The 27,260-nt window shown below is 38.0% G+C and overlaps 1 protein-coding gene across 1 annotated transcript in view; it reads right to left on the reverse strand.

Annotated features, from left to right (window-relative positions):
* The window catches only part of NAALADL2 (N-acetylated alpha-linked acidic dipeptidase like 2), a 291,771-nt gene that overhangs the window by 158,071 nt on the left and 106,440 nt on the right, over positions 1 to 27,260 (reverse strand). The window contains exon 3 of the mRNA XM_010716883.3: positions 4,270 to 4,540. Within this exon, the coding sequence (XP_010715185.1) occupies positions 4,270 to 4,540 (271 nt within the window). The remainder of the gene's footprint in view (positions 1 to 4,269; positions 4,541 to 27,260) is intronic.

A 27,260-nucleotide genomic window follows, 5' to 3' on the forward strand; every position in this document is an offset into this window, starting at 1 on the left:
TTTTTTTGTACAGAACTAGAAATATAGAGAAACTTAACTTCTGCAAGGAAACAGAAGAATGCTTGCAAAGTGCTACTAACGACTTAGAGAAGGAGACTGTAGGGCACACAGTGGGGACACGGCAATAAGTGGCTGAGAGCAGAGGAATCGGCAGTCAAGGAGAGAAAGGCTGCCATCTTTCTGGATGGAAAAAATGGATGCATGGGTAGAGAAGGCATCTCAGCCCAGACATGGGAGAATGGGGTGTCTGCTGCACTCTTCCTCATGCAAGACCTGTCAGGAATGTGCACACTGCTTCCTTCATTCCTTCCTTACAAGGATTGAAGAATGGCAAAATTGCTACTCACTGAGCTTAACAGATGGGTCTGAACCTCTCTCATTGTTTCAGGTTGCATTAATCTCATGTTGGGTTCTCATTTAGCTGAGAAAATGTCACTGAAACAAATGAACCGGAGCAGGCTAAAATACTATCAACAGATGTAGAGAATTTCTTCTGCATATTGCAGTTACAGAGGCAAACAGTAGGCATTCTCACTTCTCTGCTCCTTGCAGCCCCTTCAAAACTAATCAAAGATACTGCTGGTTGAGTTGGAAATAAAATTGCCTAACATCAGCAGACACTTGGAAAAGGGAAATGGGTCATCAGTAAGAATCTGGAAGGGAGAAGAGGCAGAGAAGTGCAAGCAGCCAGGGAATGTGGATGGCAGCGAGGCTGACTTGCAAATGGCATACGGATGGGCACTGCCTTGGAGACAGGAACGACTTTGCTTCTATCCGGAGGCCTCTCAGAAACCTCCCCACTCGGAATGCCCATTTTAAGAACTCTCCATACAGAACAGCAAAGGACCTAACAGGGAGTTAGTGCAGTCCAACATGGAATAGAGATGAACATCACATTCCACCTGTGCTCTCTGTGCACTCACATCACCCTCTGGAGATCACTGCTACAGGTTGGCTATGGAGGTGCACCCACCCTAACACATCTTACACATTCAGCACCAGAAGGAGCACACGTCTCAGCAGCTCTCCAGGCACCTCTCCTCAGAGCTCAGCAGCAGTTCCCTGCTCGTCCCCGCTCCCCAGGGACAGCCTGCAGCCACAGCTCTCAGGCAATCCTATGACGTGAGAGCATGGAATGGCACGCTGTGATTCACTGCAACACACTCACTCAGAGGCTGGCTAGATACTGTCTGACAACACATTTTGCTTCAATGCATAAATTCAATGCGATGTGATTTCCCTTTACACACAATGTTGGCCAAAGAGGCTTTTCCATTTTCATTAAGCAGATAAAAGGTTTAAACTCTATAAATGCATCTGACATTAAAGTTTTAATAAAAATATATTTCACATTTTTTTTCTTAGACTGACCTGGTCTGTGGTATATTATTTACATAACCTCTGCAATATCTATTTCAGAGCTGACAAGACAGCTCTCTCCTCAACTGCAGGCTGCCCTGCCTGTCACCATGATGGGTAAACAGTGTCACCTTTTCAGGGCCCAATGAATTATAGAGAAGCAGTAAAGTGCACCATCCATCACAATGGCACTGAGTAGGTTTTTGAAGTAGATTTCAGATATCACAAATGCTGTTTAGACTGTTACCAGAAAGCACAAATTGGACAGCTCATATACAACGGCCATATAATGAACGGACATGACAGGTCGTCAAAGAAAATGAGTCCTGCTATTCTACAAATAACCTTGTCAACATGGAGGTAGAGCTATAGCTCTGCTTCTAGACAGACAGCAATGAACTAATGGTTTTTATTTGTTTGAACTTCCAGCACACCAAATACACAAATGAGATACAATGGATCAGCAGCATTCAAGCAATATTAGGAATTCAACCTGATTATGTGGCATGTAATAGAAGCTCTCTAGTAAAGATGTGTCACATTTGAAAGAAAATTATTCAGATTATGAGTAGCTGTAACTAGAATATCCTTTCACAGGAAAACCCTCATGATTTAGCAATCACAACCAACTGCAACATATTCAAAATACACAATTTGTAGTTCCACTGCAAGCAATCAACTCACTCTCTGATTGCCAAACCCAGCAACAGCCACTACTTTATATTTCTCAAAGTTTCCTTCTACCCCATTATCTTAAATAGCGTAAATCATTCCGTAGGATTGAAAGTAAGAAAGGTTAGATTGCTACCAATTTCTCCACAGCCTAAACAAGTGGGGAAATTTCCCTTTTAGGCAAAATTTGATTTAAATGCATTCAGGATAGACTTTCATAAGAAAACAGAAAAACATCTGAAGTTCTGTGAGAGCATCAAGTATCTCAAAGCACTGACTGTGGAATTACACACAGTGAGCCATCCTTTGGCTCAAACACAAGCTTTTGAAAGGTTTTGCCAAAGCCAAGTCACACCCTTACAGATGAGTACATAGGCAGTGTATGTGGTCCTCATTTCTTCAGAATTCAGTTATGGAGAAAAGTGTCCTGAAATATAACTCAAAGTGGTACATGTGTTTCTGGTAATAACATCAAAGATTTTCCCTGGTACATTCGATTTCCTTTAATCTGATGAATTTGTTAGCAACACATTTATTTTCATGAAAGAAATCTCAAAGGCCACAACTGTACTTTTACCTCATTACAGTTACGCTTATTAGGTTATGAGAAAATATATTATGTATTGAGTTTCTAAGTGATAAATGTGGTAAGCCAAGTCTGTTCATTAGTGTTTTTTTTTTTTACTTGTCTACAGAAAAGCTGAAGAGTATATGAGGCAAGACTTATCTTTGTTTACTTCATTTCACTTCATAATATCAAAGACTTCAATATGAAGTTACAATTCTTTAGGGGTTTTACTGATACAATCCCAGGGCATAACGAGTGTGAAACTAAACCTGGAAAATAGGCATATAAGGTACATTAAAATAAATGGAACAAGAGATGGACACAAGTCTTCTCCCAAAGGAGACAATCCTTTGGAATAAAAACTTTTGATGCTTTCCAGAAAGAGAATTTCAAGCAGGATGAGAAACTGACGGATCTGAAATTCTACCAGCCCTCAGATTTCTCAGTGTCCAAATTTCAAAATGATGTTAATAGTAAGATGGGCTACTGGGCGCGATGCAAGTGTCATCACTATGACTCAGAAGATTTCCACAATACATTACGTGTAATGAATAAACACGATGCACAAACGGTCAAAAACAAAATACGCAACGGTTGCATTTTACTACTTGAAAATCAGTAACTGCTATGCTATAAATATTTTATAGAACAAAGATATTTTGGAAGAGGTATCTCCCAAACTCAACGTCTGTTCTTACACATACAGTACTAGCACCCTTCTGTCATGAGAATGAATTTACAAACAATAAAAGAAACAAAAGCAAAGTTCCTTGCATCACTGGAGGTAAATGTACAATATTTTAAAAAGGAGAAAGACAACAGTACAATAGCTATGCAGTTAGCAGTGAAATTTACATTGAAATTTTTATGTTTCAAAAATATATATTCAGATTTATACTAAGTAAGAGGAAAGTAAACAAATGATGTAAACCACTCTGTTTATCCCAAATAGATCTGAAAAGCAAGTATACGAAGGCAGCCAGTGAACAGGATAGAATAAGGTAGTTTAAGATCTTATTTCACTCAGAAAGTAACTAATCCCAGCTGGCAGCATATTCTTTGTTTGACTAAACTTCCTAACAAAAGATACTGTAAGATAAAAATATGAACTGTGATCTTCAAGGCAAAACAGAGCAGATGCATCAATGGAGCTGCCACAGAAGAAACTATGCAAGACCTATGACAATAAGTCAGGAACTCCAGGAATTAAACTAGTGCTCCAGCAGATCTCACTGCAGAGAAACTCAGCTTAACCTTCCTACTGACATGCCTCAAACCAGTAGCACTTACATATCAGATTGCTGTAAGGGGCTGGACTCAATGATTTCTAGAGGTCCCTTCCAGCCATTATGATTCTGTGATCAACAAAGATCAGATACAGACCACAGGCTTTTTACACCCAAGCAACAGCTGACAATACATTACCTCAAGTACTTATTTAAAAAATAAGTAATAATTAAAAAAAAAAAAATAATCACGTGAAGTCTTCAGGTCTGTCTGATTTTTAACGTTTGACTTCAGATTTGGGCCACGTTATATTTCAACAGCATATATTGGATTATCTTAAGGCTGGGCAATTCACCACATTTACTTTTTCCAGCCAAGTTCAATGGAAACTGGTGTTTTGTAACTATTCCAACACAAATGACAGAGACAAATAGACACATTACCTCAAGAGTTCCTTTGGCAGAGTAAGCCGCATATGAGTACAGGAGGTCTTGGCTATGAAGTGTTTTGGTCACTTTGCTGCACTGCTGTCCATCAGGATAAAAACATTCACCGCTGTTTTTCAGAGTTATCGTGTTTGAAGAAGAGTCTGGTAGGTCAAGCAAAACAGAGTAATTTACCAGCCGGACATCTTCAAGGCCATGAGAAGTCCACTGAAGCAAAATTTTCATTGCAGCGTCTACATCATCTTCTCTAGGGGATTTTAACAAATCTCTGGAGAAAAACAAGCAAGCAATTTAAGATCCCTTTCCACCATGACCTGCAACTAACACGCAGCCATCTATAATGTTATTTGAATGAACATGGGGTTTATGAAAGATCATTAAATACAGATTTAAAAAATGAAGTCATACTTCACTGTCTTTGCGAATAATTTTTACCAGTTACAAGGCAAAAGCAAACACTTTTTTGAAAAGAAAAAAATATATAGAAAAGCTATATAAGAAACACTACATTGAAATGCAAAGAATCAGTAGAAATTATGACAGCAATTGTTTCAAAATTCATTTCTGTAGAGTTGATCAAGTTTCTGATAAAGCATCAACTTAACCAAACACTGAAAGGGAATGAACACAATCTGAAGCAATATTTCAGGAACTTTAGGGAGGAAGTGGTGCTGAAGATTAGTTATGTGTTTGTCTTAAATTTGTCAAGTAAAGCAAATCTCCTAAGCAGAATAGCATTGTTTCCCCGAATACTGTTTTAGTTGTAAGAAGGTGATCCTCATCCCTCCTACCTACATTGAAGGATTGCTTCAGCCAACAGCTTGGCAAGCATACGACTCAAGCTTGAAAATCATTTTGGCAGTATTGGCCAGATGGATCCAACAGGGACTTCAGGTGAGCCTGTTTGGGCTTATATCACTGGGTTTGTATTACTGTTCGACACCTGCCACCAGGGAGGCCATAGAATAAAAATGACAGCACAGAAGGGCCACCTTCCTCCCAGCAAATGCCAGATCACAGGTGTAGAGAACACATATTAAGGATAACTTTACAGGATATAGTTTTGTAGATACATAGTTATGTAAGAAAAGTAGGTCACAAGTAAAAAGCAGCATTATTCAAATAGTAAAGCACTCTCTGAACGCAGTACAAAGAAATGCAGGGAATATTTTTTGAGTTTGAGGATTTTCTCATTTATGCAGTAGGTCTGAAGATGTCAAGACCGAGACACAAGACTAGGGATAACAGGGGTATTAACTGTAAAGCACAGAAATACCAACATTGCCTGAAACTCTTGCTCACGAATTTCAAAAAAGGCCAGTTTTCAAGACAGTTAGATGCTTCACGATCTTTAATAGATCCTTGAAAATAACACAGCGATCTTGCACACATCAAAAGCAAAGGCTGAATAACGTGTAGCAACCTTAAAACCATTCCTGCAAGCAATAGATACTTGAGAATTGCACCAATTACACGTCTGCATTTTTGGGCATCTCTGGGCAAGCCAGGAGCTGCGGGCAGGCAGGGCATCAAATGCCCAGAGAATGCCACCATGGAAGGCGTAGGATTTACTGCCATTCCAGAGACTTCCTTCCCTACCCAACAAAACTCACAGCTCAACAGGCCTTTACAAAAGAACATTAGAGTAAAATTGAAGTTGAATAAGCATGCCAATATAAAATGGATTTTTTTTTTTAAAGGTCTCTTTTGAAAGATTTATATTGTAACACAGCCTGCATCACAGTAACAAGGTTAGCAGCATCCAAAGTTCAAAATCTTTACAAGAATGCTGGACTTATTTTAAAACTTCAGAGATCCTGTCAGAAGGAATAGCTGTCAAAGGTTATTCTTGCAGTGTTAATCTTTTTCAATTATCTAAAATAAGTCTTCAAGCAACCTACACAAAATGGACAAGGTAATTCAATTTGTAGTATATATTGTAAGGTTTCAATTTCATCTCCTGCACCTGCTATTGTAATGTCATAAACTTGGGCACTACAGAGATACAGAAAGTTGTTTGATTAACACAGCCCTTAACAGAACATCCACATTTCCCATGATTACATTAATAGAATAAATGCCCGTGTGAAACTTATCCCAGGCCAATAAGGTTAGGACACAGTGCAAGAAGATGGATTCAGTTTCAATAAAAGTAATTAAATATTAAAAAAAGACAAAGAGACAGTAATCAAATTGCTCCCTTAATAATAGAAGTTACTTTCTACTTCATAACTGAATAAGCATGTCTTTGAAACTTTTGTGACAACACATCTGATTAGGTTAAAGAAATGAGCATCCCATAATTTCATTATAGCATATTAAAATCAAATTGCAAATTATGAACAAACCTCACATTAAAATAAATCAGCACATATTAGGCTGCTTTCATAACCAGAAAAACAATGCCAAGGGCTTTTATTTTTTAGATTTCTTACAATGACTGACCTGCACTTATCCTTGATATAATTTTTTGACTGCACGGACTTCAACTGACAAGTATTTTAACCAATTATTTATCATCACACACTAGTTGGCTAACAAGTGTAACATACAAAAAAAAAATATTGTCTGACAGCCCCATCCCAGCTGTTAAAAAAAATTGCTTTGTTTCACATGTACTACTGCAGTCACTCTACAACATGTCCCATAATGTACTTCTAACAGCTGCCAGAGCATTAAGATTCATAGCAGTAAGACTTACACTGTGGAAATGAACTGTGGATGATCGTGCTTCTCACTTCTGCACTCAGCAGCATACTCAGTAGGAATCAATAGCAATGCAATTGCCAATTTCCATTTACATTATGACCTCTAATAACCTCAACCAAATTTTTGTATTCCCTTACATTAAAACAACACTATTCAGCTACTTGTCCAGCTTCAGTCAATGTGAATAATCACATAATGGTCATATCTTGAGTTGCTGTAAATCTGCATAATTTATTGAAGTGGAGCCACCAACAATGTAGGATTTAGCCTCAAGTTGGAATCAATATTAATAAGTATAACAATAACAGTCAAAATATTACTGAGCCTTAACCTGATGCTCTCAAAGGGGTTTACACAAGTTAATTTTGTTTGCTTTCTAATACAGATCAGATGTGGCTCAAACACTGAACTAACACAGATCAAAATACGCTTGTTTCATGCATACTCTGCTCCATCTCAAATATTTTCCACTTCTGAACTGAAAAAAATGAACATAACTGGACTTAAAACTCTGAAAAGATGCACCATTTTACCTACAACAAAGCTTTCCCACGTGGATATGGTGAAAAGACCAAGGTAATGTTTCTGAAGACACACTCATAGACTTCCTTTGTAAGATCAAGATTTAAGAGATGATTATAAGAGATAAAGGAACACGTGCATGCACACAAAATAAAATAAAGAAATTTCATTTTAAAATTGGTAACCACAGGAAACATGGAGTTGAAGCAGCTTAGTGGAAAGTCATTTGTTAGCCACAAAATAACTTCTTTGGGCACAGCTCCCTAAAGGAAAGAAGGTAATGCAGAAAAGCAGCAGCAGCAGCAAGCAACTGGCCTAATATTGGGACACTGCAAAATACTCTTCAAAAGGTACTGAGAACTTACAAAAGGCACTCTAAGAAATCAAAAGATGAAATAACAGCATCACAATTCCTTACCAGGTAATGGTATTAAACAGTTACAAACAAATGAAACAACCACATAACCAAATCTGAAACTGCAATAGTTTTATAGATTTAATTTTGAATGTCCAGGGACAGAATTTTCCCTCAAGTGGGAATAGCTTTGTGTTTTTCTTTCATTTTCTTTGAAGATTTTATGTCTATAATGAAATGAGAGTGGAAACTGGCCAGTGTTTGCTGCCATATTAAAAATAATAACCGAAGTTACACTTCTGCACAGTTTAGAAATGCATCTAATTTTTATTTTCTCAATTTTTAATGGTTAATTTTTTACCTTTTTTGTTTGTTTTTTTGTCTCCACAAATTCACAGAAATCAGTGTTTAAGTAACAAATGAGAACAAATACAATTTTGGAATTTTCAGCTGGGTAGCCGTTCCCAAGGTTTGGAGATCACAACAAATTTGCCAGACAGCGTTTTTAATTAATTACATTGAAGTGTTATCTAGGCCAAGATACTGTTTACAACTGATTAAAAACAGATGTAAGAAACATGATATGGGATCATTATATTTATAGACTTCCGCGCACGTGTCTTTTTCCTACCCACAAATGCAGTCCATGCAGAGTTTTCAAGATGTTTACATGTGCTCAGGAGTGCAGAACTCATTTCAGTCCAGCGTGAGCTGAGACATCGCTACTTTGGAAGCGCTGGACAAGCGAGCGCTCAGCACTCACACCCACTGACTGCTCAGCATATGCACCAGCTTTTTTCACAGTAGCAGGTAGTGTATCTATTTGTATCCATCACATTTACATTTCCACAGAGCACTGTAAATGCTTCCAGGAAATACCACCTGCCCAAGCCACATCTGCCTGCATTTTAATTACACATTCCCGTTAATTAGGGTGCTCAGCTGCCTGGTCTCCTGCCTGCCCACTCAGATTTCCTACAGTCTGAACTGACTGCCCCAAATCTGCAGATTCCAAAAACAAAACAAAAAAAAAAAAAAACACAAAGGAAGTACAACAGAGGAAAAGTTTTAACCTACTGATAAATACATTTCAGAGAAACATTTTGATGAAGTTTGCAGCACAAATGCAGCGCAAAGCTGTGGTTAAGCACAAGTCAGCCTCGACACGACCAGATGCTCTTTCTCCCATACACCCAATTCCTGGCTCGGCAGGGCTTGTTGCCAGTCCCACCCTGCGTCCCCGTGCTGCCTGGCAGGTATTTACGTGCAGCTCATCCAGATACAGTGAGGGATGCTTGCTGTCTGAATCAGAGGAAATCAGACATCATGTTCATTCATACGTAACTACATATTGCTTTTGCTATCAAAGCATTTACAGATCTATATCATGGCGTCTATGAATGCTACATAGTACCTACAATAAAGACATCAAGCTATTAACATAAAGCAGTATGGTTAACAACAGTCTTCATCTTCTGCAGAGACTGAGTAAATCTAATTCATAAAAGCATAAAAAATACATATCAGATGATAGAACACCACCTCTAGATTTGGTTATGCAGCTCCATAGCAGAAAAATGGTTTTGATTTATTATTTTGAAGTCACGTGCACCTTGGAGGACTTAAGTCTTCTATTCAGCAAATGAAGTGCACAAAAGCAGGTACAAAAGTACTTTTCAACAAACTTTTTTGTACTTTGTCTAGGTCCACCTGGCTATTAGACTTTCCCAGGGGAACCCAAGAATACGTGCCCTTTCCTACCACGTTATAATTACATGCACAACAGCTGTAGGCCAAACCTCTCATTTTCCTCTGGAATTCTTTCTCACAGGATTGAAGAACAGACTCAGATCTCGGCCCATGCTGGCTTCCAAGCGTGGCTATTTTATACATTGTTTTGTTCACTGCAAGACTACTAAACATATTGGTACTCCCCGCTGCATCAGACAGTCAAATCCCTTTTATATGTCTTAAATAAAAGCCACCAGGATAGTTCAAACCTCACTTGCCAACATCAGGATGCAAGCCAAACCTGCGTTCCAGACAGATGGGGAAAGGCATTGAAACATGACTGATTCTCTCACTCCATGTTTCTAAAGTTTACTGGAAAACAAACATTCATTGTTACTGTGCACTACATACTGCAAAGTCATAAACTGCCCACAGGTGAACTTCCCAAAGCTAAGAGATGTGGATGTCAGTTATGCTGACAAGTAGCCAGCATACAAATCTGTCAAATGCATCAGAAGATAAGAATGCCAATACTAGTTGCAACTAAGATCTATCGAATGATTGCTCAGAAAAGAGTAAAAACATGGCATGCACACAGAAAAACTCTTTTAGTCTGTTTCAAACTTAGACTTCTGAAAAATCTATAGCTCTGAATACTTGTGTAGGGAAATGCAATGGCAGACAGCCAGATCTAAATTACTCAAAAAAAAGGGGGGGGGGGGGGTCATAACCCAGTTAAAGAAAGAAACATTTTCTTAACCATCCCCAGGATCAGGGCTCACCAAATTCTCCAAAAGGAGGAATCTCCAGGTAGAGATCCTTCCCTCATGGAAGCCAGCCCTTAAATGAGGCTTAGGGAGGGGTGGAACCAGGTGGCACAGATGAGTTGCTTTCACTTGTGCTCCCGGGGCTGGCTGTGTCCCTTCAGCAGATGCTCAATCACTGGTTCAGACCATGAGTTAGCAATTCCTGTACAATTTGTGACTTGGCTGAGGGTATTCACCTGATTTTTCAGCAATATACAGTTCTAAACAAAACAAAGAAGGTTATTTAGAGATCTATTTGTTTAATGAACAGTTCTTTTGTTGCAGAATCTCTCACTGTAGAAATTCCAGTGACAAAACTCAACGCCTTGCTGATTCTGGCATCAGACAAAAACAACATAAAGGCATTCTAAAATGTTTTTTGTGCAACAGTAAACTCTACACATTCACTCAGAGTTCTAGAGCCCATAATATTTTAATGGTCTATCAGCAGAAAACTATTGATTACATCTTATTATTGATGGAGAAATAATTATCAAAAGCTGTCACTGAACAAAATGAAGTGGTTATGCAACCTACATGTTAATCTAATTAGTTAAACTGTGTCACAACATTGAGTACATGGCCAGATCTACAACAAATCAACAGCTGATCTGTCAACAAGCAGGCCATCTGCAAATGTGTTACATTAAAAACAAAACCAAAAACCTGTATCTAGAGTCTACAAAACATTGCATGTGTCCTAGCATTTGAATCTAGAAACTGCTGGGCAAAAACCAGTAGATCTTATTTAATTCAAATTCTTTGCAAGTCAGAGAAAAAGACTTTGAATACATGCAACATACGTTATTTGATGAATTTCATACAAATAGTTCTAAATACATCACATTTTTTAAAAATAAAGAGAACCTACCTACATGTTGTATATGAAAAACAGAACAGTGGCAAACGACCAACATTATTACATTACTTTACAAACAATTTAGTTTATCAGCAGAGCACAGAAGTACAATAAAACACACTGGCTAGAGTAAAGGTCATTTAAACGAGCTCATTTTAGTGTATAATTGCAATGTGCTATGGCCATGAGTAATCACAGAGTTTTGCTGTCCTGTGATAACTTATTGAATTACTGAGTTTTGATCACTCACAACCATGGAGGCAAAATCTGAAAAGCAACTGACTTAGATATTAAACCAGATACCTAAGAAATGACAAAGACAAACCACAGAAGTTTTTAAAATGTTTAGTATAAACCAATGAGTCAAAGACATGTAGGTAGGCAATTATAGAAGTAGACATAGAAACCAGACTGCCCGATTCACATTTGAGGGTTTCAGTTATCAAACCATCTTACACTGTGTTTAAAACCATCCTTAACTATTTTTATAACATCACTTGATTTTTTCATGACACATCTTGCTTAATTATTCAGTGCAGAGGCAGATGAGAATGTCATTTAGTATTTCTCCCCCATCATTCTGGAGACACACAGAAAAAAAGGATGGTGATCATTATCCATTTTCAGAATAATTAATGAACCACAGAAACCTTAATATGGAGAATGACAGTTCCAGCCTCTCAAATGGGCTATTACTCAAAATCCTAAAGACCGTTAATGCCAGATGCCAAAGGAGGAGAGGGAAGATACCTTTTAAATTGTATACTTCAGTGTAAAAAAAGTCACTGTCATGACTGATTGTCCCTTATATTTACAGAACAGCTTAGGCAAAAGGCCTTCCATTTAGGCAAACAAATTTTGTCTCTTTCTACTATTGAACTCTCAGACTTTAGATGCTTAATGCAAAGAGGACTGATCCACTACAGTTCTTATTTTTAATATGTCAAACTATTTCCAACAGATGAATTGATTGTAAGTAAACATATATATACACACACACAATAGAAATGAGAATACAAGAAACCTCTTTTTCATTTAACAATCTCATTTGCAAGAAAGTATCTGAAAATAATGTCATTTTAAATCAGTAAGACCATCACTATTGTCTTTGTCCTACTAACTTCCCTGCTAATTTGCTAATTTTCCCAGTCACAGATTTTCTGCTACAGAATGTAAGTTGGAGGGGTGAACATCACAATTTAGACTTTGTCCAATTACATCAGAAGTATTGCAGATCAACTTACTCTCTATCCTAAAATAAAGCATTATTCTGACAACCTGAATTTTTGTACTTTGGACATACAAGAATATCTTAGCCTGTTTTATATACAAAAGAGAATATACAATTACTTGAAATTTATAGGTCTAATTATTCTACAAAGGGTTTTACCACTATTTTCTCCTAAAGCAACAAAAGGTTGCTCCAAACAACTCAAGTGGTGAGATGCAAACAATGGCGCCCGGCATCTTCCAGCAGCTGCGATGTGAGGGCAGGGCGTGCTGCAGCTGGAGGGGGCAAAGAGAAGTCCCCCAGCTTGAAAGTGTTGCACATAACTCTGCTTTCCCAGGCTGAAAGCTGACCAGCAAAACTTCACTGTGATACAATCTTCTTTTCTTTGCAGACCACAGGGAATATACCAGTGTTTCAATAAAATGAGAGCAGCTGTATAATCAAGTCCAGGTGATACCTTTTACTGTCTGAGAAACATTTACGTACAGTAGGAGACAAATTCTATATGGATATGAAAAGCAATGGATGCTTCACTAATGCTTTTTTTTTTTTTAATATATAAAGAAAATCTATTGATCAAAAGCATTCAAACATTGCTTTTTATATAGAGAATCTGCTGTTAAAAAAAAAATCTTAATACTGCCCAACTGGCAATACTTTTTTCTTTCATTTCCCAATCATTAAGTTACATGGTGAACAGAAAAGCAGTTAGTTTGAATGCCAGGTGTTATTCTGACAGCACTGGACATCCTTATTTAAACTGTATTATTTAAGTTTTGAATAAAAACCCATTTCCCAGAGGACACTTTAAGGAATTAAGAAAGCATCCTAACCCAAAATCCTAGAAAAACTTAGAAAAGCTACCCGTTATTTGAAGATTTAGAATGATTTGGAAATACATAAATCCCCAAATGTTTAATTTTTAAAATGAAAAAGAAAGTGAAAGCTTTATTTTATCTCATAAATCTCAAAAGTTAACCCTATAGACAGAAAGGCCTCAGCTAACCAGAACACAAAGTCATGTAACAATTCTGTTTCCGATTGGATTTTGTCACCTCTAGTTGTTTAACTTCCCACTGCAATTCTACTGAAACTGGAGAGATTTCTAACCAACGTGTCAGTTTAGACATTTTATGAAAACTTTAACAAGTTCAGTCAGGAGCATTACTTAAAATGGAAACTGCAGCTAAAAAAAGGGAGAAAGGAAACGATACAATTTCTACATATTCACGCAGTAAAAATGTTATCATGAATGTCATACCACAGAGTTTAGTTCAGATCACCTCCATCTCACCAACGAAAACGTGTTTCAGGTGAATTTGCTTTATCTCAAATTACCGACATATTTGAACTGATGCATCAGTTTGAATAAACAAATCATACTGAAGTTATTTGCACCGTATCACAGATCAAACTGCTTGTGGATACTCATAAAGCCCTCTCCAAAGGAGGAAGCATAAAATCCTGAAAAGAGAGGCTTAGAAGAAGCTACAGGAGATTATTTGGTCCAAGGAAGGCTCAGCTCACCCTGCTTCCACTGCAAGCAGAAGATTTCCTGCCCTGTTCCAGGTACAGAGTTCCCTGCCCATCCTAAATAATCCCATCATCTCCTGCTGCTTTTAAGCATGCTATTTTTTCCACTTCCACCACAGATGCTGAGATCATCTCTTCCTTTTTTGCAATTTATTTTTTTTAAATAGACTTGAAGATTGCTCCTATGGCCTCTCCTCATCTGACTTTTTTTTTCTTAAGCCAAGTACCCTCAAATCTTTTTATCCCTTTCTCAGAGTTCCTGCCCCCAAAATCCGACTGCTCTCCCCAGTTTCTTCTGGTCTGCTTCCATCAAGCCTCCACTCTTCCTGAAACTCAGTTCCACAAAATGGACCTTGCAGGTATGCTGCTTGCATTTAAAAATTAGCATCCAATTACTATTTGCCCTCCTAAAAGTCTTTTCTATTTCCTCTGCTGTCCTTTATTCTGATTTCCCCTCTATAGCTCTCCAGCAAATTCACACAGCCCTTCAGCTTTATTGACCTCAAACTTCACAATGGCAAACTTGCTTCTTACATTTCCTGTACTTTAAGAAGGAACGGTCCTGAGTACATCTTCGTACACTCACCTGAAACAGAACCTTCCTCTGCCCTGCTCCTGATTCTACTTTGACACTTTTTGGGCATGCAACATTCCTTCTTTTCCCTCTGCAGTCTCAGAAGCGTGACTCATTCACTTAAGAAATCTCTTTACCAATATTTTCTTGCCTGTTCTAGATTTCTGTCAGAATCTTTGTACTTCTTTACCTGAAACTGAAAGAAAAAATAGTGTCGTGCCTCACAAACAGTAGTTTGTGTTTTCAACAAATAATACTTACATGATCTAATTCATTTTCAGGATCTTTTTCTGATCCAACTAAAATTTCCAAGTCAATTTTGAAGGAATAAAGCATAAATAAAGGACAAGAACAGCAGCAATATGCAGATGTTCAGGAATTAGAATCAAGGCTGACAAATGCCCCCTAGTATTGAATGCACTTTAGCGTGCAATCACCTGAATTGCTTACTGCAAGTACAAATGGGCTATTGTAGGATGGCAATGTTTAAACCTGAAGGCCAGAGGGGGGTAGCTGTTGCTAGGCAGTAAAGAGGAAAGTGCTCTATTCCAAAGCTGTAGTATCAATTAAATGTTAGGGGGGGAGGGGGGACAATGAAGGTGAGAGGGAAAGTAGCATCATTACATATGAATGGTAAATTTCACTATAGTTTCTCATCTCTCTCCCTATAAAGAAATTATGATTCCGAGTCCTAACTTGCTCTTAATGCGGTGTTAAATAAGGTACACATGGACATGAGGACACAACAAGCAATCAGAAATTCAGCAGTGGTGCAGGATGCAGGTTTTTACTGGGTACGTGCATATTGAGCATGGTTATGTAGATAGACTGCAGAAAATAAAAAGGTTGCCATGGTCATCTGGTATTGCTTCTTATATCTACTATAAAAATGGTCATTTATTAAACTACGTACTGGGTGAAGGAATTCTGGGAGGCAGAAGCTGTATTTGTTATTAACACTGCTGATGCTCCATCTTCTCTGAATAAAACTACCTGAACTGATTATGCAAACACATTTCACCTCAGATTTCTTAAGAAGCTGTGACATTAACAGATACATAAAAGGATAAATATCAAAATGGAAAAAAATAACAAGAGGTCTAGTCTAGATACATTTAATCAAGCTGAACTATACAGCTTCAGACTTATTTACTTTAATTGAGGGGAGAAGGTAAAAGCACAGCTTTAGCGATGTAGTTACAGTCAACAACTTACACCAGACAAAATAAGTTAAACTTGACAATTAGCTGTAACTATGCCTGGAAGAGTAGCCTCTAAACCATAGCTATGCATAACGTCTTTCTTTTGGGGAAAGGCAAACTGGGTTGAATTTAGTGGAAATCTTCCAAAAGAAAAGCCTACCTTGTTTAGCACACACAAATACAAAAACAGGGTCACTGCAAGAAGCCCAGCGTGCAATGCATCCATTCTTCAACTGCTTCCTCCACTCAACTAAATGGTTGAACTCTCTGCCCCAAGCTGCTGCCTGCCCACAAAGCAGAGCTGAGTCCTTCATGATGGATAAAATCTGCCAGAACACACAGCAGGCACTGAAGGGCTCAACACTTTGTGGGCAGTTATTCCTCAGAGCACCACACTGCAATACTAGGTTACAGATTTCAAACATATTTCAATTAACTGATTTAAGTTATACAAGTGCAAATATTGCATGTGTAGAATCACAGAATGGCTCAGGGGTTGGGAGAGACCTCAGATACCATTTAATTGCAACCTCTGCCACGGTCAGGGTAGACACAAAGCAGCAAGATGTCATCCCAGTGTAAAGTGCCAGCTCTCTTCCCCTTCCCTAATTGAAACTAAACTCAAAGAAGCTACTTTTAAACTAAAATATACACACTTAAATTTACATCCAACTGCATTAATTTTTTTCAGCCTATAGGCCAGCAACAAAGACAGCAAAGACAGCATTCATTAACTTCTGAATTTGGGTTAGATGTTTAATCAACTTACTTTTATTAAAAACTTCATTTTAAAGACAAGCAACAATTATTCTGAGACCTGAGAAATGTGAGGCATGTCAGATGGTAAAAAGGAGCAGGAACACTACATTACTGTGAGTCCTGCTGTTGAAAAAAATAATCCTGAAACACATGCAAGATTAAAATCCATAATCTTTCCCTCAATATATCTCATCACAATTAAAATAAATACCACATCTGGTCAAGTTCACAATTCACTTTATCTGATGCCACTGGGACAGACCACAGGGAGGGTTGCTAAACGTACTCAGTGAAATTGATAGTTTAGTCAACAAAATACAATATTAGCTGTGATTCTTATCTTAGTGTGGTGTTACCATGGTTCTTACCAAGGAATCAGGAGTACAAAGTGACTTTTGAATTGTATTTGGGAGCAACTTCTCTATACACATCTCCAAATACAAGATTTACCTAGCTAAAGTCTAGAACACCTTATATGTATATACTGTATATGTATAAACACTGAGTCTTGCTATACATATCGTAAGAACAGAAAGTCTACAGATGTCCAAGCGTCTGCCAGTCACTGTGAATCAAGACGAAGTCCTTACATTGTTTTCTCCACACCAGAAACCATCACCACTACATACAGAAGGAAAACTCCACTCCGTCTTTTTATTTATCATCTTTCTCAGGGAATTCTACATTATCAAAACTATCACATCCTGGCTATACCCTTTCTTCTTTATTTTTTATTTTGCTTTGGCTTTGGGTTGTTTGCTCGTATTTTTGAGCTGTTGGTTCACTCAAACCACATACTCAGCTCTTTTCACTGATCTGTTAGAACTTCTCTAGCGTCTCCCCTCACCGACCTTCTCTTCCTACTGCAAACCTTACTTTGGTAACCTCAGCCTTGGATGGCTTCACCTCTGCTCTCCCTCCTTTAGCATAAATCACTTCTGAAGCATCCCTTGCTAACTTCAGCCACTGCTCCAACATAACACGTTACTTTGCATACTAAGCAGGCAGAACCAGCTAACAAATTATAGGATGTGCTTGAGCCTTGGGACTGAAGAAATGCCAAGTGTATCAAATAGATCTTGAGAGAAGAAAGAAAGAAAGAATTCAATCTGATAAGGGAGCTGACCCCACATCTACCCAGCCCTTCGACCTGCATATCATGAGAGAAAGCACTTAGAGGAAATGCTCCAGAAATGTGGGCTTATGAAAATAATTTATACGCAATATTCATCCATGAGTCAGGAGGGGAACAGCCTATGAAAGCATTTTTTCCCTTGTACTCAAGCTGTTAAATTTTAGATAAAAGTGAGATTATTTGGCATTCTGTGTCCACAAGTTTGCTCCTGGGAAAAAGGCACAAATGTTTACAAAGATGGGTGAAATCCTTTAGTATTGATATTAATCCTTTACTACCATTTAAAAATATTACTCACACCAATGCACTACCTGGAACAGAAGAATAGATAACCAAAGTTTCGTTTGTTGTTTTTTTTGTTTGTTTGTTAAAAAAATAATTATGCATTCTTTTATCTTCCATTCACCTTGGCCACCATATTAGGAGATGCAGTTTAATGACACATTTATACGAAGACAATAATAGCATTCTGGCTTACTGTGCCACATGGCTAGGATGTACTACTTAGATCATCAACAAAATTACCCTCAGCAGCTATATATTTAGTGTACCCACCACCAACTGGGAAAACTGAACTAATCAATTTATCTGAGATATATATAGAGAGAGAGAGAGAGGGAGAGAGAGAGAGATTAGTTAACAGATTGTTAACATTAGAATCCTAGGTCCATATTTAAACATAAAAAAATATCCTGGAATAAAACCAATGAGCACTGGAGATAGGAGCATTATTCAAGACTTAAGCCAGTTCAGAAGTCAATTTCCTGTCAGTTACTAAACCTTCTGATTGAAGAAAGGCAAGTCAGCAGCACCACACCTTTCTGAGAAGACATCTCACCAGGAATATCACCTGAGTGTTTTTTCCTCTTTCAATTGCTCGGGCTGTAGCCCCAGTCTCAAAAGACTACCAAATGTTCTGCCTTCAAATAGGCCCTTACATTAGCACTACTTGAAATTTACCCTATAAATTCACATAGCTCTCCAGTTGCAGCTGTGTCAGCTAAGAGATTATTAGTATTATCCCAAGCCCTCCTTTAGCCCTTTGCTCTCCATCTGAAAATTACTGTTTATGCTGTTCTTGTGATGCTGACCTCAATCAAAATGAGCCGGGTTTATTTACACGTTTTAAATATTATGCATTTGGTAGTCCAGCTCATCAGCAAACTACCAAAATATTTTTCTGTTGGAAGTCCTCTACCTGAGACTAATGATAAGTTCTTGACAAGCCGCCATCCAACATGAGTCAAATCCTAGCATTTCTCTTGCATCCATAGTAGGCAATAGATGCTTTGTTTCCTGAAATGACATTACTGCATCAAAAGTTTGTAGCTGAATGGGCTCTGTGCCTCTGTAAAGGTTTGCTATTAATAGGATAAAATAAACTGTATGATTCCAACAACCAGGTTAAAAATTCCGTACGTGGCCTGAAGGTGACAGGAAATGAGACCAAGCGGTCACTATTTAATTAAGTACACTATTTCCTGCAAATATGGCAGCTTTCAAGAAACTATACATGCTTTTACAATAGAAAGATGCATCTGAACTGTAGAATGAATGGAAGAAAACAAAGGAACACTGTTTCTATTAGTCAATATTTCCAGAACATTCACATATCATCAAAGAATGATGATAGAATCGTAGAATGTATGAAACAATGAAAAAAAATACACTTTTCTACATGCTGCCAAATTAAGGATAAAGCTCAAAACAGGTCAACTGTAGGCAAAAAATAAATACTTTTTTCCCCCGAAAACAGAAAATGTCATATCCAGATCATAAGCATGTAAATATAAAACCATTTCAACTACTACATTTTGTTTGTTTGAAGTCAAAGGTCTAATTATGTAACTGTGTAGGCACGATAGGTAAGACATGCACGCGAGTGTGCACGAGTACACACAAAAAGACATGTGCTGATAGCACATGGACAACGAGTTAATCCGCATCTCTTGCTTTCCAGTTTAAGGCTGACTGCAGAAAGACCACAAGAATTCACTGCAACTCCTGATGACAGCAAGCAAACAAGATGTTTGGAACACAACCTGCTTTCCATACCCTAGGACACATCTAACCACAGCTCAGCTTGTCTCAGGCTAGATGAAGCATGAAGCCCAGGAGACACAGCTACAAGGGGCTGCTCACTCTGTCGGGCATCCTCCTGCACTCAGCATCACTCACCTGGGAGAAAACTTGGGAGAAATCCTCAAAACAGCTTCCAGCTGCTGTTGACTCCCGCATTAAACACAGAAAAGCACACATTAGGCTGTCCTGCTGGGTAAATGTATTCACCTGTTTCTCCAGGCTTCTTTGTAAAATGCCACTGATCTGCAGGGTCGAAGCTGCAGATTGTGACTTACAAAGACATTCGAAGATTCAGAGGGAAAAGAATAGACATTTTGTTATTAACTAAAAAGTGTAAGTAAACAAAGCTAACGCTTGTTTTTATTATTTGCAAAGATTTTTCCTTGAATATTCTGATCTAAACGCACTGAAAACCTGTATTTTTCAAGACCCTGTGAAACTGCTGAGTATAGTGATGTATTTAAGTTTCTGGCTAGTTTTCTTACAACCACAGGAGATTTTCAGAGCCACTAAGAATCCACCATCCAAAACAGGCCAAATGTTGAATATAAGCTCATAAGATTAACCAAAAAAAAAAAAAAAGCCAAACAGGATCACCTGAGTGACATACACTGAGTTGTAGCTGTGTACTTGGGTAAAGCTGTGCCCTCATATTAAGCCCAGAAAGTTACAGTACCACACAAGGGTAAAGTTTAAATTAAGCAAACCTTTCCATGTACTATTTTCATATTTGACTATCCCACAACACAACAAAGACGTTACAAAATCCTATCAAACGTCTACATTTATGGAGATCGCTATTTGCAGTATGTTTCAATTATCTTCTACTGGTGAAAACAACCTGACTTCTCTCTTGCACTTGTCTATGAAGTGCTCAGTTCAGAGACCTGCTTCCATCAGCAGTACTCAGACCCTTCTTGTAAAAAATTATTTAGAGCAACCGAACCAGTATTTTCCCCGCTCTCCAAAAAACTCTTGGACCAATGATGTATAAAATCTTTTTTTATACAAGACCTCTCAGAAAGTTGCTACACAAGCTTTTATACATTTTCCCTTCATAGTTGACAACATAGAAATGATGAACCTGAAATCACTTACATAAAAAAGCTTTAAAAAATCTGAAACAGATGAACATAATCTGATTATCCATCTCCAAGAAAGTACTCCCAATTATGATAGCACGGATTAGCAAATAATTCCTGCTAAGCATAGCATTAGAAACATTATTAAAATTAATGGTTGCAGTTTTCAGCTGATGAATGCATAATAGATGTGACATCATACAAATGATCATAAGGAAGCAATATGCTATTAGGTATTTTTGAGAGCAGGAGGCTATCAACAACATAGGCACATGAAGAAAGAAGTGACAACTGAAAAATGCAGCGTTTTGGTTCCCTTTTTGACTGCGTCAAACAGACACGCTACTATTCCTTGCAACATCCAAAGTATGTTCTGCACATCTACAAAAAAGGTCCATTCAGTGCTTCAAACATATGAAACACAGCTTGAATTCCCATAGAAAGAGCTACCACAACAAATATAACATTTTGGGCCATACAAATGTATTTCACATTTATCTCAAACCACAGCTCCTGGAATACTCCAATAACATCACATTTTCAGCTTTTATTAAAAAATATTTTATCTCATGAAGGAGTTCACGACAGATTGGCCCAAAAACACTCAGCAGACAGGTGGTAACAAATTAAGAAATCATTCCTATTTTAATATAGCTACGTATATTGCTTAAGTAATTGACAATAGATCAAAGATGAATCATTTTGTCATGTGGTGGTGTTGGCAATTTTGCTTTATGAGATACGAAATAAAAAACAGTCACAAAGAAGGACAGTGGTCTCAGAGCTTCACAGCACTTCTTTGACGTGACTCCCAGCAAGCTGCAGCGGCATGACCCAACCTTTTCAGTACTGTGAATGAAGGATAGGGTTGAGGCCACCACTGCAAGGCCCAGGCTGAAATGTGATTCCTGCCAGCCAGTTATGCTGCCCTTGGGTCATATAATCATAGAATCATAACGTTTGAAAAAGACCTCTGAGATTGAGTCCAACCACCAACCCATCCCCACCACATCATTCCCTTTCTTGCAGGACTGCAGCAGCAGCTCAGAGGCTCCAGTGAACACAGGTGCACAGTATGATGTTCTTTGCATTCTAGCTTTTGGACACAGCCAACAGCCACGCTTCTCTAGACCAAACATGAGATTACAATTAAAAGAAATCAAAGCAGCACAGGGAATAGAAAAACCCTAAACTGCAGGATCTATGCCTTCTGTACAGAGATAGAGAAAACCAAATGGATCCAGAATATTTTGAAGATTGAGCCAAAGAACTACTTTGATTTAAACTGATGAGAGGAAAAGGACATAACCAGATAGGTTTAAGCCCTACTTGCTGGCTGTAATAGAAAGAAAACTATTCTAAGCAATGAGAAGCCTATTCTGGAAAAACCTCAGGCTAACAATTTAATTTCTGACTGTGGAGATATTACCTTTTTAAATCAACAGTCAGTGAAAGGCTTTTACTTCTTCCTGTAAGTGCATTACCAACCCTTTCCTTTTCCACTGTAATCCTGCCACCAGATGGAGTTCACATCTTGCAATGCTCACAGGAGAAAGAACAATGAAAACCACAAAACCATTTATGGATTTCAACACAGTCCAAACAAACACAGCTTAAAGTTACTGTCTGCACTTAAACTGAAGGAAGTATTTGGCAAACCAGCAAAAACAAAGAGTGAGCAACACTCAGCAAACACTGTTACTGCTAAGAAAGATGGAGATTTAAGAAGAATTAAGTCATTCATTTGAAACTGTGCTGAGAATGTAACAGCAAATTATGTAGTTACCAGATATCTTCTTTAGATTATAAAACATCAGCTGATGCAAACTTTATTCCTTTAGAAATAGTTTTCTTCTTGATACAGAGGGAAAGGATAACCCAAGGAGTGAAGCATCATAGATGTGAATAAACTTACTGTCATAAAGAAAACCATTTGCTAATGAGACATTGCAAATTTAAGGTGCAGTCCAGCAATTCCAATTGAAGCAGAAATCACAGCAACTTCAGCAGGAACTCCAAAAATCAGCAGAATAGGAGATAGAAACTATCCAGTCTGTACTCACCCAGCCCCGCAGCACTGGAAACAGATGTTTTATCTCTTGCTACTTCTGACAGATTAAGTAATTCCAGAGTTGTCCATAATTAACTTTGGCATGAAGGTAACTACCCTTGTACAATCAGGAAGACAAATGAAATGTCAGAGAGAGGTACTCTGAAGTAATTTGTTTCTTGCCTTATCTATAAGGAACAGGTGTTATTTTTTAAGAAGTATGACATGACAGCACAAGACAGTGTCTCACCACTAGTCACTTAATAAATGTAAATATCATAGAAATACTTCAAATACCAAGTAAAGAATAAGGAGAAAAACAGAAATTGGTTAGTAAAACAAGACAACACTCCCTCTGCACTCCCAAACACCTCCCTTCAGGAGGCTCAGGGTCTGCAAGGAAGCTTCTGGTACTGAGCAGAAGATGGAGAACCACTTGGGTTCTGCAAGGTTTCATCATCTGCACCATCAATTCAAAAATTGTCTCACTGTCCCATATATCCTTGCCTCAGATTGTAAACTACAAAATTAGCTCCAGGGCTGACGTTACTATTTGCAGCAGGTAAGAATCAAATTAGTACGGCCTGCCAGGGATGATTCTGTTCCTCTTAATCACCATGATGTGCTAGCATCTGCTAACCACGACCAGCAGCTTCACACAGACAACTCCTCTGTCTGTCACCTTTGGAAAGGCAACAGAGCCTCAGCAGAGGTGCTATACCTCCAGTAAAGCAGCAGAGATCTTTGGTACAGGCAGTATGACGCACATCAGGGAAAAAAAAATACCCAAACTTTGAAGGAAAAAAACCAACACACCATGGTTGCACCTCCCATGGGACGGAGATAGAAGGACAACAAAAGCTATCAACAAGGAAAAAGGTATTCAGACTTAGGCTGGGTTCTCAGGATGTCATTACAGGATTACCAGATATATACTTTGCCATGTTATGTGGGATGTTATTTACTAACACTATAAGTACGAATCTGTCATCCCTGAGCCTTTCTTGTTTACCTCACCTTGCCCCTATCATCTTAAATCCTACTATTCTCTGTCTTTTCTCAACTCAAGATTACTTTTGGCTGTCTTATCAGTCTCCTCCAGACTGATAGTTTCAAAAGCAGATATATTCTTGATGCAGGTGTCTGACAGGTTCTGCCTCACTTTCTATGACATCTGTGCCAAAAAGCACACCGGAGCTAAGGATATGTGCAATTGCAATGTGCAATGTACATCTGAATGCTCCTCAGTACCCTAATTGGAAAAAGTTTTCTTACTTTTTATATAAAGATTTCCACAGTGACCTTTCCTAACAATGTCACTGGATATCAGCCATCAATACAGTGTATCTTACACAGAAAGTGTTAGCAATTCAGTCTGTGCAGATCCAAGAAGCAGGTAAAATTCTTCAGTCAATAACTGAACTAGAAATATCAACTAAGAATTATTGCTAAGAAAATACATTTCCCTTTTTTCATCATATATTTGAAAATATTCATCAGCTCTTCTCTACAGGCAGAAAAATACAGGAGTGGTCTTCCCAGAAAATGATTGCTTGTTTTCCCCCCCAAAAAAAAATCAGGATGACATAAAAGCCCTTACACACATACTGACTCATACACTCATTTCTGACTCAGTGAAATCAGTGCCTTGGTAGCTGATGCCATGGCAAAATCTGGACTCTATCTTCACAACCGAGACAGTCAAAGAGGATCTGAACATTAAGTACCTATCCTGATTTTTAAATGCTGCAAACTCTAGCACTCCTCCATCCAAATTCCATCCCTACCTCAAATAAGACAAGCAATTATTTAGTGTTACCTGAATGAAAACTGTCTTAGGAAAAAAAAAAAAGCGTAAAATTCTTGTCTACTAAAAAAGTTAATCACTATGCCAGAGTAACCTAATAGCAATCTCAACATTTAATATGTCACCAAGAAATTATAAAAGGACTGTCAAATAGCACAGAATGGCTTTCAGCCCTACGAAGTTTACAAGACCAAACAAACAGAAGTCAATCAAGAAACAGTAAAAAAAAAAAAGAAAAGAAATCTACCCAAGCTCTTCTTGAGTCTACTAGTGACAAGTATTTCCTTCAAAGAGGAGCAAAACACATTAAGTGGAGCCACCAATTTCCGACAACTACAGCAGATGATACCATTTTCTAGTGCTGTCAGTCAGATACGTTCAGTAACAGTGATTAAATATTAAAAAAACAAAATGAACATTAAGCCTCAAATAAATAAACTATATATTAAAAAACATATTGTGAACATTTACAAAAAGGTTCTGATGAAAATTGGAAGAGTGAATGCATCGCTCAACCCAGGTTTTATCAATACCATGTATGCTTCACATTTCCATATTGCAATGACATCACAACACTTGACTGCTGGATGTGTACTTTGTTGAAAAACTTCCCTAAGAACAGCTGATTTTTTAACTCTTTGTATTGCTAACATTACTGAAGGCAGAAAAAGGAGAGAAAAGATTTCTGCTTTCAGATTTATGGATCACCAAAGGTAGTTTAGCAATTACATTATGAGCTATAAGATAAAATAAAATCCCTCTGAAATCCATAAAAATCTAATGTAAATCTAATGTATATTGCTAAAAGTAAATACGCTTAAATAAATTAAATGAGAATTTCAAAATAATACATAAAGTTTATGTCAAAACAAGCAGCCTCTTGGACTTAACTTGTACAAGCAACTAACTCAGAAATCACTATTGTCCTAAATGCAGATGGAGCTGAACAGCCGCTGTTCAAAAGCTTCTTGCCTTTATACACCACACGCCAGCATATTTTGACAATGCAATTCATTTTGGGGCAGAAGGAACTGGACTTCTACTGTTTATTTCCCCTGCAAACACTAACTCAGAAGTAGGCATCCTGTACTGCATGAGCACGATATTCAGGAATAGCCTCTCATCTTCTATTTAAATAATCCATTTGAATTTAAACTGTAGCCACATTTAAAAAGATAAGGCATTAGTCTTCTTTTAAAATCAGCAATAATAAACAATAACACTGTCAGTGTGGAAGGCATCAGCTTCATCTTAAAGGAAAAACAAAGTCAGTGATAAAAAAAGTTTATTTCATTTAATAACATTCTTTATTAAGTTACTGTTCACCACAATCTGCAATTCCAACTTCATTTGCAAAAGCAGAGGGAGATGGCTAAACTGGCATCATTAATAAAACCTGAAATAGCAAAGCTCTGGGAAGAAATTCTTGGGAGGTCTCTTTAAAGAACTCTATCAGTGGCATTACAATATACCTGGAGGATCTCATTGCTTCACCTGCTGGATCTGCTGCAGGCAGGAGGCCCTGGAGGAACCAAACATGAGTGGCCCTACGCAGCCACTGCAACAGCTCGTGGTCACAAGTTTTATTCTGAGCACTCAACCTTCTTATCACTGGGTACCACTGATACCTCACCTTCTTCCCAGGTTTTCTGTGCAAATGTGTTGATTTCAGGGTGACACTAAAATAATTTTTCACTGTCTCTGCAGACACAGCTCACATCTCCCTGCTTCCCACAAAACCCGGGCCGTGTGTCAGTGTGAAAATAGAAACCAGTCCCCAGTGAAAGTTAGGCTCAGTCTTTGACAGATTCTACCAAATATAAAACAAAACAAAAAAGGTTTAGGTAATAAAGAGATCAGATTATCAATGTGGCAATTCTCCTTCTAAAGAAATTCCAAAGCTTTCCTTGTGCTACCACAAGATGGTACGTGGGCCACTTCCAGGTGCTGCTGCCACGGTACACAGCTGCATGCTCTTACTCCTCTCCACCCAACTTAACTTCTCTTTTATACAGAAAGGTGACGTGTGGAAGCCTACATACATACTTTAATATAGAACAGAGGCTTTCAGAAGATCTCTCCTTCATGAGATAAAATTGCCAAGAGCAGCTAAGCAATATCTAGGAAGGAAAGTGTTTAGATGGTTAGTGAAAGCATGTTTGTGCCTCACAGAAAATAAAAATTTCTGCAGGAGTCAGGAACACTTTACCTCAAGGCATAATACAACCATTAACTGTGCAGTAATTATTGACTGTGAATTCTAACAGTATGCTCTGATGCATTTGGCATTGGCACGGAACAGGAGGCAGTAAACTAATTCAATTACATGCCTGATCTGTGAAGTTTATTGATCTTCAGAACTGAGGCTAACTTAGGGAGCCTTAACTAGGAAAGCTAAGAAGGTGCTGAAATAGTCTAATATATATCTTCTTTTTTCGCTGCTGTTGTTAATTAGTGCTGTTATGGGTACCTAAACTGGAATCACCATTACCTTGTATTGCTAGAATTGTATTATGGAATATGTCTGAAATTTTATTTCTCTCTCCCCCTT

This window comes from Meleagris gallopavo, chromosome 11 (assembly GCF_000146605.3).
Source record: "Meleagris gallopavo isolate NT-WF06-2002-E0010 breed Aviagen turkey brand Nicholas breeding stock chromosome 11, Turkey_5.1, whole genome shotgun sequence".
NCBI lineage: Eukaryota > Metazoa > Chordata > Aves > Galliformes > Phasianidae > Meleagris > Meleagris gallopavo.